Consider the following 16,868-nt stretch of genomic DNA (forward strand, 5'->3'; position numbering starts at 1 on the left):
TGCAATGTCAGTTAGAGAGCAACTCGAGTACAGCTCTGGACTGCTCAAAGTGTGCACTCTCCCCATGCAAAGAACCTTCAATTCCTGTTCTGCTCCTTGTGCAGTGGAACCATACTGGTTCAGCTGTCACCATATCTTCAACAGCTGCACAGATGGCAGAAGGATTTTCTCTAATGAATGTTTTTATAGTTAATTGAAGCTGAAGATTTTATTAGTGGTACAAGAAGTATTTCTTAGGGAGGCTGTATTTTCTTTAGCTCCGAGACCTGTATAGGTTTCCAGGGAAGGGAAGTGATGGCCATGGGCAAAAAGCAAAACTTGTTTGCCAGTTTTGCCAAAGCTGAACATTTTTTTAGTCTGCTGTATCACTAAAGCCCATATATTAAAATGAATGTCAGTAAGACAACCAAATCTTGTAGCTTTGAAAATCTTTCCTTTAATATGCATAAGTAGAATCTTTGGAGGCCTTACTACTGAATTTGTGTGCAAATGTCTGTGTATTCACAAACAAGTGAATGCACATTAAAAGGAGGCTATCTTAAAATGCAGGCCTCAGTGTACAACTAATAATAATAATAATAATATCTAGCTCCTATATAGTTAGGCTTGGAAAGATTAGATTTTTATTGGTAAATGTCTGTAAATGTCAATTTCACTGTACACACAAAACAATGAAAATTTTTTTCAAATTTTTTCAAAAATAAATCAAAATTTACTGATAGGCGAAGTAAGAAAAACTCTGCTTGAGAACTTATTCGAGTTTGATTTGTGGATAATTACTTTGTATATTTTGATGTGATGTTGACAATTTGTGTTTTAACAGTTATCAAACTTTAATTTTTTGAATTTCAATGTCTGCTGTCATTAAATAATTGTCTGATTCTTTCTATTGTCTGATTCCCCCATAATTTTCTATGACTGAAAATTTAAATTGATAAAAATTGAAAAAATGCTTACAAATTAACCTTGATGTTATCTGTTGAAATTATAAAAAAATAAAAATTGAATTTCGCCAAGTCTATATATAGTGCTTTTCATCAGTAGATCTCCAAGTACAAAGGAAGTCAGTATCATTATCCCCATTTTACAGATGAGGAAACTGTAGATTTAGTTAATTATTTGTATGAATTTGGGAATGAAATGTATACACAAGGTGTATTCATGATGCATTCTTTTTTACCCACAGAACAAATTCCAAGGCATGGTCTTTGATTTTGTGACAAAACAAGTATTTGACATCAGCATCATGATTCTTATCTGCCTTAACATGGTCACCATGATGGTAGAATCAGACAACCAGAGTGATGAGATGCAAGATAATTTATGGTGGATTAACCTTGTGTTCATTGTCCTTTTCACTGGAGAATGTATTCTGAAACTGATTTCACTTCGTTATTACTACTTCACCATAGGCTGGAACATTTTTGATTTTGTAGTTGTCATTCTTTCCATAGTAGGTAAGTACAATTCACTTTCAAGAAGGGACTAAAAGAGTGGAAATTGAACATTTGTTTTAGGAATTTAAAATTCCTTAACATTTGACTTGAAGAGAGTCTGATTCTTTAGTTTGCCAATTTCTTATTCCATATTGTACATGAAATAAAGGAACTGTGTATTAAAGTTTTTATACCAATTAGATTTGATTGATTGTCATTTTCAGTATCAGAAATTAGACTGTAGGGTTGCCAAGCTTCCAGGATTGTCCTGGACTCTCCAGGAATTAAAGATTAATCTTTAATTCAAGATTATGTCATGTGATGAAACCTTAAGGAATAAGTCCAGACAAAATTAGCAACCCTACTAGACCATAACTCTGAGTGCAGTAGAAATTGCATATCACTCTAGTATAGAAACAAACCAATAAATGGAAAGGCTGTTTTGAGGCAAAAATGAACAAATTTTATTATTGGTAATCACAGGGAGAAATTGTGCCCTGCAACCCTGAGATGACAGTCAACACTAACAGCAGAAGAATCCATCTGGTTTTACTGTTGCAGAGCCACTTCTGCCACTTATATCTGAGGGTTCTTTGCCCATTAACTCAGGAGAGGCAAAGGGAAGAGCAGGGCGAGAGCAGGTGGATCTACAAATATGTAGTTCCAATGGCCTATATCTCTATCTAGAGCACAGGAGCAGAACGGGCTGCCTGGAATGGATACAATTTCATCTCTCCGACCTTGCAGGATTCCTCAGTCCACTATCTGGTTTTATGGCCTATTTTTTGGGAACAGGATTTCACCCATAGCTATCTTGTGAGTGGCTGAAAAGGTCACTGTTTTTATGCTTCTCTGATGCCATAATAAAGAAATTTTCTGCCACTTTTTTCTTCTAAGAAGCCTTTTCATTGCTGGTTTATTTATATACTGGCTTGTTGTGGGATTCCCACTAAATATTTGGTCACATTATTTCACTGGTGATTAAAGAGTTAAGTACCTGTCTAAATTTGCATATTTAATTTAAATAATTTTATTTTAATGGATTACATTGTCATTCACTACCAGAAACTATAAAGGGGCACTTCCTTCAGATTAATCTAGATTAGTTCTATTACAATTAAACAGAAACATATTCTGTAAACTTCAGTATCCACTGCTCTATTCACTAACAGATCATTGTAGTGTATGAGTGGGGAGCAGTTCCAGGAAAAAAATATAGTGATACCGTCTAAAATGTACAAATCTCTTTGGTGCAGTTTTACAAAATCCTGCAAAGTGCTGCAGAAGTGCTAGCTGGATTTTTCAGATTTGTATATCATACCATACTGTAACTGTTTGGTTAAATGAACTAAAAGCCCACAATGCAAACTTCTGCTATTTGAATACGTTTGTTTCACTTCTCATTGGTCAACATGGTATGTAATAGTATAAATCTTTAGTAGTTGCTGTTAGATTTTATTATATGTTTACTAACAAATTTATTTTTTAACAGGTATGTTTCTAGCTGACCTGATTGAAAAATATTTTGTGTCCCCCACCTTGTTCAGAGTTATCCGACTCGCCAGAATAGGTCGAATCCTGCGTCTCATTAAGGGTGCTAAAGGAATCCGCACTCTGCTTTTTGCTTTGATGATGTCTCTTCCTGCTTTGTTTAACATAGGTCTCCTGCTTTTCCTGGTCATGTTTATCTATGCTATATTTGGAATGTCCAACTTTGCCTACGTTAAGAGGGAAGTTGGGATTGATGATATGTTCAACTTTGAAACTTTTGGCAACAGTATGATCTGCCTATTTCAAATTACCACATCAGCTGGTTGGGATGGTTTGTTAGCACCAATTCTGAACAGTGGAGAACCAGACTGTGACCCTTACAAAGATCACCCAGGAAGCTCTGTTAAAGGAGACTGTGGTAACCCTTCAGTTGGGATTTTCTTTTTTGTCAGTTATATTATCATCTCATTTCTAGTTGTAGTAAACATGTATATTGCTGTTATTTTGGAGAACTTCAGTGTTGCTACAGAAGAAAGTGCCGAGCCCTTGAGTGAGGATGACTTTGAGATGTTCTATGAGGTTTGGGAAAAGTTTGATCCAGACGCCACCCAGTTCATAGAGTTCAGTAAACTATCTGATTTTGCAGCTTCACTGGATCCTCCTCTTCTTATAGCAAAACCAAACAAAGTTCAGCTAATTGCAATGGATCTTCCCATGGTAAGTGGTGACAGAATTCACTGCCTTGACATCTTGTTTGCTTTTACAAAGCGTGTTTTGGGGGAAAGTGGAGAAATGGATACACTTCGAATACAAATGGAAGATCGGTTTATGGCAGCCAATCCTTCTAAAGTCTCCTATGAACCGATTACAACCACATTAAAACGAAAACAAGAGGAAGTATCTGCTGTCATTATTCAGCGAGCTTTCAGACATTACCTTTTAAAGCAAAAAATTAAAAAAGTTTCATGTATGTTTAACCAAGATAAAGATAAAGATGAGGATGACCTGCCTATCAAAGAAGATATGATTATTGATAAGCTAAATGAGAACTCCACTCCAGAAAAAACAGATATGACCCCTTCCACAACCTCTCCACCTTCCTATGATAGCGTAACAAAGCCAGACAAAGAGAAATATGAAAAAGACAAATCAGAAAAAGAAGACAAAGGTAAAGACGTCAGGGAAAGTAAAAAGTAACAAAGAATTTCATTGGTGACAAATAGTTTACATCCTGAGAAAGTGACATGTTTGTGTCAACAAGACTCCTGTATGAGGTCTATGCCAAACTGACAGTTTTTACTTATATAAATATATATATAAAATGATTATATATATATATATACTTAAGGTCAGTGCCTATAACAAGACAGTGACCCCTCGTCATCAAACTGTGACTCTGTAAAACAGGGTAACAACCTTGACAGGAGGTTATTGTTTTCATTACCAGCTGATGCTGCTGAAGAGGAGACAAAATGGCTACTCAGACTGTAGGGACCAGTTTAAAAAAAAAGGTGCAAACCTACAATTTCTGTGTGATTAACAAAAAACACTTGAGTACAGTAATTGTATCCACTGTCTGCATTTCAACTGCTATATTTGCCATATTTTTACAAAAATTGTTGGTGAATTTATCATTTTTTTTTAATTCACAGGTTGTTTCCTATTATCTGTGACTATTTTTGTAAATTGGTTTTGTGTTGGGGAAGGGGAAATGAGGACCAGATGTTCTATCCTCTGATTCTCTATAATGTACAGGCAGAAGTGATTTGCATGAAGGCATGCCGCACTCATTGTTCATGCATGGAAAACACGATACCAGTCGCACAAAGCAAGGGTTTTAACTACTTCCATGTTTCAGGGTGGCTCTATATTTTGAGGTGCTTAATGAAAGTATTCATCTTGTGTCTCATTCAGACAAATCTTAATGTGCCTGTAAAGTCCCATAGAACCTACAATAATAAAACAGATATTTTATTTTTTCACAAGTCATTAAATTATAGTTGATACAAACTTCTCTGAGAAAAAATGTTGGCGATATAAACTTGATTTTTTTAAGTGTTCTTCTGTGGAGAACAAAATACTCATTTAATCTAACCTAGAAAATTGAACTGACCAAAAAACGTCGACCTTTATAAAGCTGTTTTGCTTCACCCTGCAGTATCATTTAGCCATCTTCTACTCTCAGCAAGGCTGACATTGTATGTGTCAATAAAATAATACCATCTATGTAAATAGTTACTTTACCATGTGGTGCATGTTTGAGCAAACAAATAATGACCTGAGCACAATATTTATTGCATCAAATATGTACCACGATAAGTGTAGTTTGCAAGCTTTCAACAGATAATATTATGTATTCTGTACCATTATAGATATTTTGGAGGCTATCACTGATGCATGTTTATCTTGCCTTTGCTGCTGTATTTTACTCCTTCCACTGTTCAAAAGTCTAATATGGGAAGCCATATGTCAGTGGTAAAGTGAAACAAATTGTTCAACCAGACATCATTCCTTCATATCATCAAGCAATAGTTTGCAGCTATTAAAGAGCTTCTTGCTTTGCATTCTTAAATTTTAAGTGAATACTGTGCGGTATATAGCCAGACTGTACAGGACATGTTTCAAACTGCTTAATCTGTTGAAAATACATGGGTAGAATTTTCTAAGGAAATATAAATATTGTAAAAATATCATTTTATTTTATTTTTCAGCATTTTGTACATAAAATCAGAAATTAAAATTATCTTCAGGTTGATGTCACAGTCACTTTTGTTACTTTCTGTCCATAGCACTTTTTAATCGAAGAACTTCACAAAATAAGAGGTAAAGGAGAGAATGAGGTAGTTTTAGGTTTCTGCTTCTTTTTATTAGTACTGTATTTTTGCACACATTTTAATGTGAAATAAATTTCAAAATTCAGTCCGAAATGCACTTGCTTCCAAATAGATATAACTTGTAATTGAAATGTGGTGGGAAAGATTTGTTTGAAATCCTAGCACTGCCTGCGTCAGAAGTTTCAAGGTAGTCTTTTTATTCATGGAATCATTGATCTTTACCTGTGTTTGTTTACATAGACTATTCTTATTCTTGTTGATTCATGCTGCACTAGAGCTGCTCTAAATATACTATGGGATAGACAGTGTCTTTTTCACAAGAACTAAGTAGCAAACTTGTATAATTGATCACATCAGGACATTTGTGTTTCTTACACAAGCAAAAATTAAATGTTGATTCCTCCTTTAACTAAAACTGTTGACTTGTGTGTTGGTGAACTGCATGCAGGAAAATGCTATTACCATAAAGAACGGTAAACCACATTACAGTTGAGCCAAAAGAATAAAGATTTCTTTTTTTTTATTGTATTTAATTGTTGTCTTTGTTTTTATCACTAACAAGTAATGCATGTCAAAAGGTGCTATAAATTTTAAAGGGCTACACAGATAAAATATTTGCAAACAGGAATAAGAATTAAAAGTCTTTTTGATTTAAAAAATGTGCATGAAATGAAATAAAGTACTGTATACTTATATATTCCCAAATACATTTTATATCTTTTGCAGTAGATGATGTTGTTTTAAAATTCAGTGTTTCCTGAACTTGATTTACACTTCCATTTCAAGGTGGATTTTTCAGGCTGATTAACACTATTTAAAATTACTGTACCAGAAGATAATACTCATGTGTAGAGTGCTTAAAACGCATTTACATTTCAGGCATTTTAAACTACTAGAAAACTGATGTTAAGGTGTTAGTACTAGATATCAAAGCTACAAACCAAAATTAAATTTATATTTTCAGTGATATTTTGGACCCAAATTCCAAGTATCACTTCTGTTGTTATAGAGGAATTTTGTACATTAGATGATTCATTCATTATATTACATTAAAGCATAGGGAAGACTGAAGTCTATGGAAGCTTTGCTGTTAGATTAAATAAAGCATTGGGCCCATGTTATATTGCTATAATTTAAGGTATTGACCATTGTTAAAACATCAAGATTGTATACATATATCATTTAAACATTTATGGTATATTTATATATAATGCTTTTTCACCTTGAAGAGTCCCAAGTGTTTAACACTCTGTATGTACACAGCACCATGGAAATGTAGCTATCTCTGCAGTGGAGGCAGAAGCTTGGTGAAAAACAGCCTTCATAAGAATAGGTAAATAGGGGGAATTTTGTCCGAGGACACAAAGGCAAATCCCTACTCTTACTAAAAGCACTGTGAAATCTTCAACATACAAGCACAACAGACAGGTCCTCAGATTATAAATGGGTAAATTTATCTTCATATATGTTTTCTTCATCATCTTGGGTAGCCCTTGTTATTCACACATTCAGTAGCTTCATTCCAGTGCAATGTCTCGGGGAAAAACAATTTTATATTTGTGTGTGTCATCCTTATCATATGGTATCTAATTTTATTTCCAAACTAAAGCACCCATTTTTAGGGGTTGGGACAGTTATTTTGGAATAATATCTTATGTCAAAGTACATCTCCATACTTCCTCTTCCCTCCCAAGCTGGGGCTTACAAACTCCATGACAAAATATGGATTTCTATAAAACTGAGAGGGTTACGACCTGAAAACAGAGAAACTGCCATTTTTAAGGGACACATGATATCTTGTTTATTTGTTAATACAACTAAGTTTGCTCATTCGCATTAATAGAGTATGCTGTGAACCTCCCAAAAAGTGATGAGACTGGCCCAGGGAGCAAAGCTGGAGTGAAACTCAAAATTGGCAATCAAATTGATGTCATTTCTTTAAAGGGAGAAATTCTCAGCAGAATGTCTCAAATGCTGCCTTAAGAGTGCGATGCTTAAAAAGTCAGACGCTGATGAAAAAAAGAAGAGCCCTGAAATATCACTTCAGATTCTTTATTCTAAATCTCATGTACATGATGAGCAGCACCACATATCTTAAAAGTCATGCAACTATGTTTATTTAGACATATGCAGCTGCAGAATTTCAAGATAACCAGATATGCACAATCATGTATTTGTCTTCTGAATCAACTCTGGTCCTTGGACAAAACTCCCAATAGTCTGTGGAAGTTTTGCCTAAGGACTGCAGAATTTGTTCTTCTATATTTTCTTTTTTAAAGCATCCAAAATTAAGGGCTTGTTTACACTGTTTATATGGGATTTTTCTGTACCACTAACACTACTATGATGGAGCTGCATGATGCAAGCTCTTTGGCCACAATCCTGCAAGCAGATGCATGTCAGTAGACCTCTGCTTCCACCCCTACAGAATTAGTTGCCAGATCAGGGCCTAAGAAAGGAAGAGAATGGAGAACGCTGAACCACAATAATTTAAGTACTAAGTTTTTTAAGTAACAAAAGACATATTTTGTGTTGTGAGATATTTGTATATGAACTGAACTTTTAGGGTTACCACCTTTGAAATGCAAAAAACCCACCCCGCCCCAGGCAAGCCCAACCACAGGGCAACTCCACAAACCCTCCCCTTCAACAGTCACTTATAGTATCTAGAGTGATACCACATACAGATAAGATTGATAATATCACACATCTCACTCTCGTGTAACTCAAACCCTCTCACACATGCGCAGTGTGCTTGTGTGTTGGTGCGCAGACAGCTGCTGTATTTTCAACAGTTTTGATCTGTTATTCCTTCAATCATGGACGTGGGAACACTGCAACATCTTTAGCTGGACACAGAAACTTTTAACATTAGATATCCCAGTGTATTGTGATGGTAATGCAAATCTTTAGATCCACGTAAAAAAATCCCAGCAGATTAAATTATTTTTCTGCAACTGGCAAATCCATTAAAAAATGGCCATGCCGGTCAAATACCGGCCAAGTAGTAACCCTAGCTGAACTAGACCATTCAGAAAATGATCTATGTCTTTGTGAGTCTAGAACAAAGCTTTACTGACTTGACTGATATGTAATGAAAAATTGGATACTACAAAAGAAAAACTTATGAATGGCTTAAAAACTGAAGACGGGCCATTGGAAACCTGTTTGATTGATCTGTTTTTTAAGATCTTTAGGATTTAGTATTTATTCACAAAAATGAAAACACTAATATGATGTTTACTAAATTATTGGCATCTTTATTCATTAGTTTAAAATAAAACTGACTTCACCCAATCTTGAAATTTTATTTTTTAAGGAAAAAATACCTTCCTAGCATCTTCCAGTCTCTCTGGTGATCTTCCCCTTGAGAGTTTACAATCTCTCTAAATCTTGATTTTGAGGGTTCTGGTAGACCCGCAGTTCCTCTCAAGCTATCTGATGTGGGCGACCGGCAATTTTTTTTCCCAATGTGCGCGCAAACTGGCAGCCAATGATTGCTCGCGGACCGACACAGGTCCGCGGACCACCACTTTGAGTAGCACTGTGGTAGAGGACATTTTAACTAGGGAAGGAGGAAAGGCTGATTTAATAGGTCACTTTTAATTTCTAACATCTGTAATATGATGATATAAATAGAAATATGATTTTATTTCACTCTTTTCCTTCCTCTCTCCAGAATTCTAGCAGAGCAGCTAAAACATGATTGGGCATTCAGTTTTTATATCTTTAAATCTTGCAACCTACTTCTTGTAGAATACCCTTTCAAATGAAACCAGACATGTTGGCTACTTCTACTAAATGATCAGCATTTAAATAGTACTTTAGATTTTTTCGCTTGTTATTGTTGCATTTTACGGCCAGCGCTCTGGTGAGCTGAATTGGGTAATTCAGACCTCTGTTAGAGATAATGTCCCAGTGTGCCTCCAGACTACAGAAGCCATCCCTGCACCGGTTCCCAGCTGGGAGGATCTCTTCCTAAACAGGTTTCAGAGTAGCAGCCGCGTTAGTCTGTATCCGCAAAAAGAAAAGGAGTACTTGTGGCACCTCAGAGACTAACCAATTTATTTGAGCATAAGCTTTCGTGAGCGACAGCTCACTTCATCGGATAGTCTCTAAGATGCCACAAGTCCTCCTTTTCTTCTGCCCAAACAGAAAGCGCACCAGGATCCATCGCTGTGAAAAGCAGCCGTGTCGTGCCGCTCCCGTCGCCCCTTGAGAGCCGCTCCCGCTCCAGTGCCCTGCGGCTGGCTGGAGAGCTGCGGCGCTCCCGGCCCCGCCGGCAGGGAGCAGCGGCCGTAGTAGATAGAGAACGAGGCTATACAACAGCACCACCTAGGGGCTAATGCCGCCCAGTGCAGCGGGCCGCCGGCCACAGTGGAGCCGCCCCGCCTGTCCCCGCGCCCACGGGAGGCTGCAGGTGCCGCCCCGTAAAGCGGAGCGAGCCGTGCGGGCAGCGGCTGGCCGGCCGGCCACCCCCCTCCCTTCGGCTCATCGGCGGGCGGGCAGGGCCGAGCCCCTGCCTAGCAATGAGCTACGCTGTGGGCAGCCCCAGCCAGGTAAGCGGAGGCGCTGGGGGCAGCGAGGGCGGCACAGGGCAGTCGAAACGGGGGCAGCTGTTCGCCTCCCTCCGCCTGCGTTCCACGGGGGCCCAGGCGGCGCGGCGCGGCGCGGCGGGGGAAGGGCCCCGTGGGAGCGGAAGGGGATGCGAGGGCCCCGGCGCAGCCAGGGAGCCGCAAGGGCTGGGGGGCCCCGGCATGGGAGACCAGCGCACCGTGCTGTTGGTTGTGAGTGGAAGGCGCCGGGTACTACGGTAATGGGCGGCGAGAGGGAGAACCCGGGCGGGAGCCGCAATGGGGTGAGCCCCAGCAGCAGGGGCAGCCATAGGACGGGTGGGGGCAGGAGGGAGCCGGAGCCTAGCTGAGGGGAGCGCAGGCCCCTCTTGCGGGTGGCGTGGAGGAGTGGGTGAGCCAACGGAGGAAGCCCGGCCCAAGTCGGAGGGGCAGCCTCAGGTGGGCAGGGAGCAAAGGGCCCCTGCGGGAGGAGCGTTAGCCATAGAGAGATCAGGAGTAAGAGAAAAAGTAAAGGGAGCCCAGGCCTGAGTGGCAGCAGTGGCCAAACGTGGTGGGGTGTGAGCTGTCCAGGAGAGTCCCAGCGGGTGGGTAGATGGGCATTTGACCTCCTCTTGCCACTGCCCAGGAGGGCTGGATGTTTACATGCACATCTGCTTTCTCTCTCTTAATGAAAGCTTTAATTTTTCAGGGAACATTGTAAACGCCCAAAGCCATGGAGCAACTAATTCCATGCAGTGTAGAATTTCCATGGCATATATCTCCTGTGGCCCTAGGCAACTGCATTAGACTTGCCATTTTAAAAGGCCCCAGGGATCTGAATTAATTTTCAAACATGGTTGCAACCTACAAAACCTCAGCTTTTCCATCAGAGTGGAAGTGCATATTGAATCCTCTAGGCCTGCCAACATTAATGGGAAAAGAAATATGTTACATAGTAATATACTCTATCAGTAATTGGAGATACTGTCTGGATATGAGAGTGTGAGGCCTGGTGTGTCCCTAAAACGTGGGTCAACCAAGCAGTGTCACTCAGGGGAAAGAGAAATTCACAACCTCAGTATGAGCACCACTAGCTACTGCCTCTTCTGTCTCTGTAGACCGTGTCTACAATATGGCGCTACAATATACGCAGCTGCTGTGCCACAGAAGTGTCTGTAGTGTAGACAAGCCCTAAATCAGTGCCTCTACACTTCCCTTCCCAAGCAACACTAAGGCAGCTGACATGGTTCTTCGTACAGTAGTGAAGGATGTAGGATAAGAATGTGGTTGGATTTTTTTTTACTAACCCCCCCCCGCGCCCCTCTGAATTTTTTGCCTTACTGGGAAGACAGTATCACAATGGCATTGTGATGATGAAAACTGCTACCCAGTTTTAGACCATGGTAAATTTCTTTTACACGGTTTAGGGCCGGAGGGGGAAAAAAACAGGCAAGAAAATTAATGAATAAAACAACAGGATTTTATTACACAACTTAATGTATGACTGGTTAACTAGTAGCTGATCACATGACAAGCTGCAATATTAATTTCCCATGTAGATTTCAGGTAAATGAGCTATGAAACCTTGTCTTGAGCTAAAATAATAAAGATGGAGTAAATCTGCTGTAAAGTGCTTTTAATCTGATTACAGTATTATACTAAAAGTCAATTGATCATGTTAGTTGAATGGTTGTTGAGGGAAAATACAACCTCAAATACACGTTGTTCACAGATTTACAAGGACAGATCAGCTGTTATAATTAAAAATTCATTATGTTCTGATAATTAAAACTAAATATCACTTCTTACTCTCGTCACTGTTCCATAGATCTTTACCTATGATGTATTTCAGGTGAGACTGAGACAAAGTGATAGGGAAAAGATTTTATGTCCTTTATACAATTCAGATTTTTCAAGCAGTGAATCTATCTGAGGAAGTAATTTGACACAAATCAAATTTGGGATAATTTACCTGAAATCCCTGCAATTATGCAGGGATGAAATTGGGCTAGTATTTTAAAATATAACACTCAAAACTTAATGCTGTGCAATAAGTCAAGAAAAGTAAACTGAAGTACATTTCCTCCCTCAAGAGACAAGAGGTTGAAGACTGGCACTCTTGTGATTGTTGCTAAGTACACTCTGTATTTTCTAGTGCAACTAATGTCTTTTAAAAATCTGACACGGCTGCTGAATTTCTACATGATTGGCAAAGCCAGACTGCACAAGATTTAAAACAAAAAAGCAGTCAGATTATAGCCTGTGGTGGGTATTTTCAAAGCACAAAGAGAAGTTAGGTGCCCAACTCCCATTGACTTGCAATGGGAGTTGGGTGGCCATCTGCCCTTTGTAACTTTTTGTAAGGGAGGAAAATTTTCAAAGCAAGGTTAGTGTACGTAGCCATTTCACTAAAATGTTCTTAAGTTTATGCTGAAAAAAGATATTTCTTAGCATTAAGAATTATTTTCTGTTAATCAGCTTTCTTTCCCCTGCACATAACCTTATCCGCACTGAGGTTTTTCTTAAAAATTCTATCATTGTGCTATGATTAGCACAGCTCCATCAGTGGTAGGAGTGGTGAGACCACTAACTTAGACAGCACCAGTGTTTACACTACTCTGTAACTTTGCTTTGAGGTTTTTAAGAAAAAGCTCAGCATAGAGACAATCATAGGGGTTTTCAAAAAAGTTGAGGAATAGTAAAAGGATTGTGAACTGAAAGACGTCACTCCTAGCTCTAATGAAAGTAATGCATAATCAAGAAAATAAAAAAATATCAGTAACCAGTAGTTAGAATAGACTGAAACAGGAGGGAGAGCTCTCATTGCACCAACAAAGGAGAAGAGGTAGCTGTGAGGGAGCACTGCTTACTTCAGCCAGGGAAAGGAGTAGAAACACTCTTCTGCTTTTAGCAGAGGAGGAAATCTTTGCTTCCCATGCCACTTCCCAGCACTTTAAACCCTTGCACACCAGTAACTTGCACACCAGCAATTCGAAGAGGTTTTATAGGCCTTGTTTACCCTGCTATTAAATTAATGTTTAGCAAGGTAACCCCTTCAGCACAATGTAAATATAGTAGTCCTTAATATAGCAAGGGCTTAAAATGAAAACTGCAATAATTACACCTAAGAAACTTAATGTAAAGATAAATGAAAACTCTCCTCACTCTGTCTCAGATGGACTTCACCATCTTGCTGGATTATTAATCATGTTTATCAGGGTAGTAGCTAGCAGTCAGTCAAGAACGGGACCCCATTGTGCTAGGCACTGTTGTCATAGAATAAGAGTTAGTCCTCTGCCCCAAATTGCTTACAATCTAAATAGGCAAGACTGGCAGAGAGTAGGGGAAAGAGATGGTACATGCAAGCAGAGTGAACAGTGCCAGGACTACAAACAATGTGCTCATTAGGATGAGGAGGGCATCCAGTTTTCCATCTGTGTACACCAGAGTCTTTGCTCCCCTTAGTGACACAAAAGGAATTGCTCTGCCTAGTTTTTGAAACAGGATTATTGTGCTCCATGTCCTCTGGTGGGAAGAGGTGTTTCCCTGGGTGACCAATGGAGTAATGACATCAAGAACACTTCAAACGTCCAAACATTCACTTAGCAAATCTGGCATTCTGAGAATGGCAATGTTGTACAGCAAGTGCTAACTAATGTAATGTTTAAGGAACTTTATTGATGTGATTTTAATAACTCCTCTGAGGCCATTTCAGCCCAGGAGTGTGTCAGTGGTAAAGTGGGAGCAGGAAGGAACAAGTTGGCTCAGCAGCAGATCACTGCAGTATCTGACTCCCAGATTACTTTGTTCTATTTAAATGGTATTGTCAAAACAATAACAACAAAAAAGACTAGAGTAATTTTGGTCATTAAAATAATAAGCATCATTAAACTGACTGTAAAATAGGTAATTTGGGACTGACCATTCTGTATACAGATTTTGAACTATGAACTCTGCTATAATACATTCTGCCTCCTGGTTTGTGTTTGAAACCTCTGACTACTTGAGGAGCTTACACCACTTCTTCATGTGTGTTAAAGATTTCAGCTGTCTGTTATTCCAGGTAGGGACTAGGGAGTAAGATAAAGAATGGAGCATGAAAAATTAAAGCACTTGCACAGATTCTTTCTATTTCCTGCGCATAACTATTTAAACATGAATTATTTAAATATGTCTGTGTCATTTAAACATTTTAACCTCAACTGTTCACGTGTACTTAAGAAGAACATAAGAATGGCCGTACTGGGTCAGACAAAGGTCCATCCAGCCCAGTATCCTGTCTACGGACAGTGGCCAATGCCAGGTGCCCCAGAGAGAGTGAACCTAACAGGTAATGATCAAGTGATCTCTCTCCTGCCATCCGTCTCCACCCTCTGACAAACAGAGGCTAGGGACACCATTCCTTACCCATCCTGGCTAATAGCCATTAGTGGACTTAACCTCCATGAATGTATCCAGTTCTCTCTTAAACCCTGTTATAGCCCTAGCCTTCACAACCTCGTCAGGGAAGGCGTTCCACAGGATGACACTGCACTGTGTGAAGAAGAACTTCCTTTTATTTGTTTTAAACCTGCTGCCCATTAATTTCATTTGGTGGCCCCTCGTTCTTATATTATGGGAACAAGTAAATAACTTTTCCTTATTCACTTTCTCCAAACCACTCATGATTTTATATACCTCTATGATATCCCCCCTTAGTCCCCTCTTTTCCAAGCTGAAAAGTCCTAGCGTCTTTAATCTCTCTTCATATGGGACCTGTTCCAAACCCCTAATCATTTTAGTTGCCCTTTTCTGAACCTTTTCTAATCCTAGTATATCTTTTTTGAGATGTGGGGACCACCCCTGTATGCAGTATTCAAGATGTGGGTGTACCATGGATTTATATAAGGGCAATAAGATATTCTCCGTCTTATTCTCTATCCCTTTTTTAATGATTCCTAACATCCCATTTGCTTTTTTGACTGCTGCTGCACACTGCGTGGACGTCTCCAGAGAAATATCCACAATGACTTACTCCATACTTACTCCATATTATGAAATGGTTGGAATATCCAACAATATTGCTTTAAACGTGTTTTTGTGGAATGTTTGTTGAAATGAGAGAAATCTAAATTCTGGTTTGAGTTCGATGCATTCAAATAGTCTGGGAAATTTCAAACTTCCTAAATTTGAACCCAGAACTTTAACACAGTCTGACTTTTTCCCTTCCTCTGGGTTCCTAATCACACTTCAAAACCATTTTTTTACATGCAGTTATATGGTATAATGCGTTAATCATTATTTGTTTTGTGTTGAGCAATATCATGTCTTGATAGTGATAGATATTTGTTTACTATTAACTTCCCCTGTTTTGTGTTCAGCCACTGGTAGTATGGAAAAAGCAAACCACCATATTGTATTTAGTTATATACGATATAGAATGCTGTTACTGTGAATTTCAGTAATTTTAAAACAAAAACTGGTTTAAAACATACAGAATGGAATACAGCCTAATTTAGCACTTTGACATTGGTTGACATGAAATAGAAATAGCTCTGTTCTTTAACTACCAATATAGGTTACCTAGTAACCAGAGAATTGTTATGAAGCTATTGGCATGTTCTGTTTCTACAGTGATTGGTGGAGTGAGTTGCACTGGGTTGTGTTTTTTGTTTTCTTTTTTTAAACAGCTAAATATAAACAGGGCTGGGAAATCATTTAAAGATAGTTGCTTAGTGGCTGATTTGGGAGAACAGTTAAAGGAGAGAAGAATGCATCTGTTTGGCTGTGGTGATAAAGACTGCTTAATATTTATAGAGCTGAGAAAGATTTTTCTTTCTTGATGAAATTATTATTCCAATAGATGTTACACTAGGTGCTGAGAGATCAACTCAAATATTTATCTGGCCTTTTTCTTCTCTGTATAAACTTTTATTTATTTATATCATTCTAAAGTTATTCTGCTGCTTCCTAGCTCACCCTAAAAAAAGGCACTCTTAAGTGTTCCCACTGCTTCCCATGAGTGTCAAAGTGACACCACCCAAGTAAAATGATAAAGGTATACCGTGAGAAGTCACCAATTCAAGTTTTGCCCACCCAGCTTTTATAGTCTCTTGTTGTAAATTGATATTTCTTGACTTTTTGAGGCAAGTTGTCCTTACATTTGCAGTCTTTGCAAAACAGGGGAAAAGGTGCAGAACATGATTTCTAAGCACTATAATCCTATTCCCCTATAGCTTTGAGAAATTAAAAAATTCTCATTACAGTGCTCAAGTGGGTAAAAATTCCTCTGGAAACTACCCCTGATCCACAACAGCACAGTTAATTGGTTGTAAGCTGTGCAGAGGATTTACATGATTGCTGCACAACTCTGGTAAAGGGTATAGTCTAGGTCAAATATGGAGGAGAATGGGCATGTCTGATAATCAGGGAGCCTGAGAAGCCTTAAAATGTCATTCTGAAAGGAGAGAGATGCAAGTTTCCACCCAGGAAAAGTGATGGCTTAAGTGGTTTGGCTTTGTTTAAAACTTTGACAGCAACTATATACTACTCGATTGTTTTCATTTAAATTATTT

At 38.7% G+C, this 16,868-nt stretch overlaps 1 protein-coding gene across 5 annotated transcripts in view; it reads left to right on the top strand.

The window, feature by feature from the left end:
• LOC141995930 (sodium channel protein type 2 subunit alpha) overlaps nt 1–6,397 on the top strand; it is a 124,718-nt gene extending 118,321 nt beyond the window's left edge. For 4 of the 5 annotated variants that reach the window (XM_074967468.1, XM_074967466.1, XM_074967469.1 and 1 more), the window contains exons 26-27: nt 1,187–1,457; nt 2,929–6,397. In XM_074967468.1, the coding sequence (XP_074823569.1) occupies nt 1,187–1,457; nt 2,929–4,124 (1,467 nt within the window). In that variant the 3' untranslated portion in view covers nt 4,125–6,397. The remainder of the gene's footprint in view (nt 1–1,186; nt 1,458–2,928) is intronic. The other variant, XM_074967470.1, reaches the window with a different exon arrangement.
• Nucleotides 6,398–16,868: the final 10,471 nt, after the last annotated feature.

The sequence above is a fragment of the Natator depressus genome, chromosome 11 (genome assembly GCF_965152275.1).
Source record: "Natator depressus isolate rNatDep1 chromosome 11, rNatDep2.hap1, whole genome shotgun sequence".
NCBI classification, from domain to species: domain Eukaryota; kingdom Metazoa; phylum Chordata; order Testudines; family Cheloniidae; genus Natator; species Natator depressus.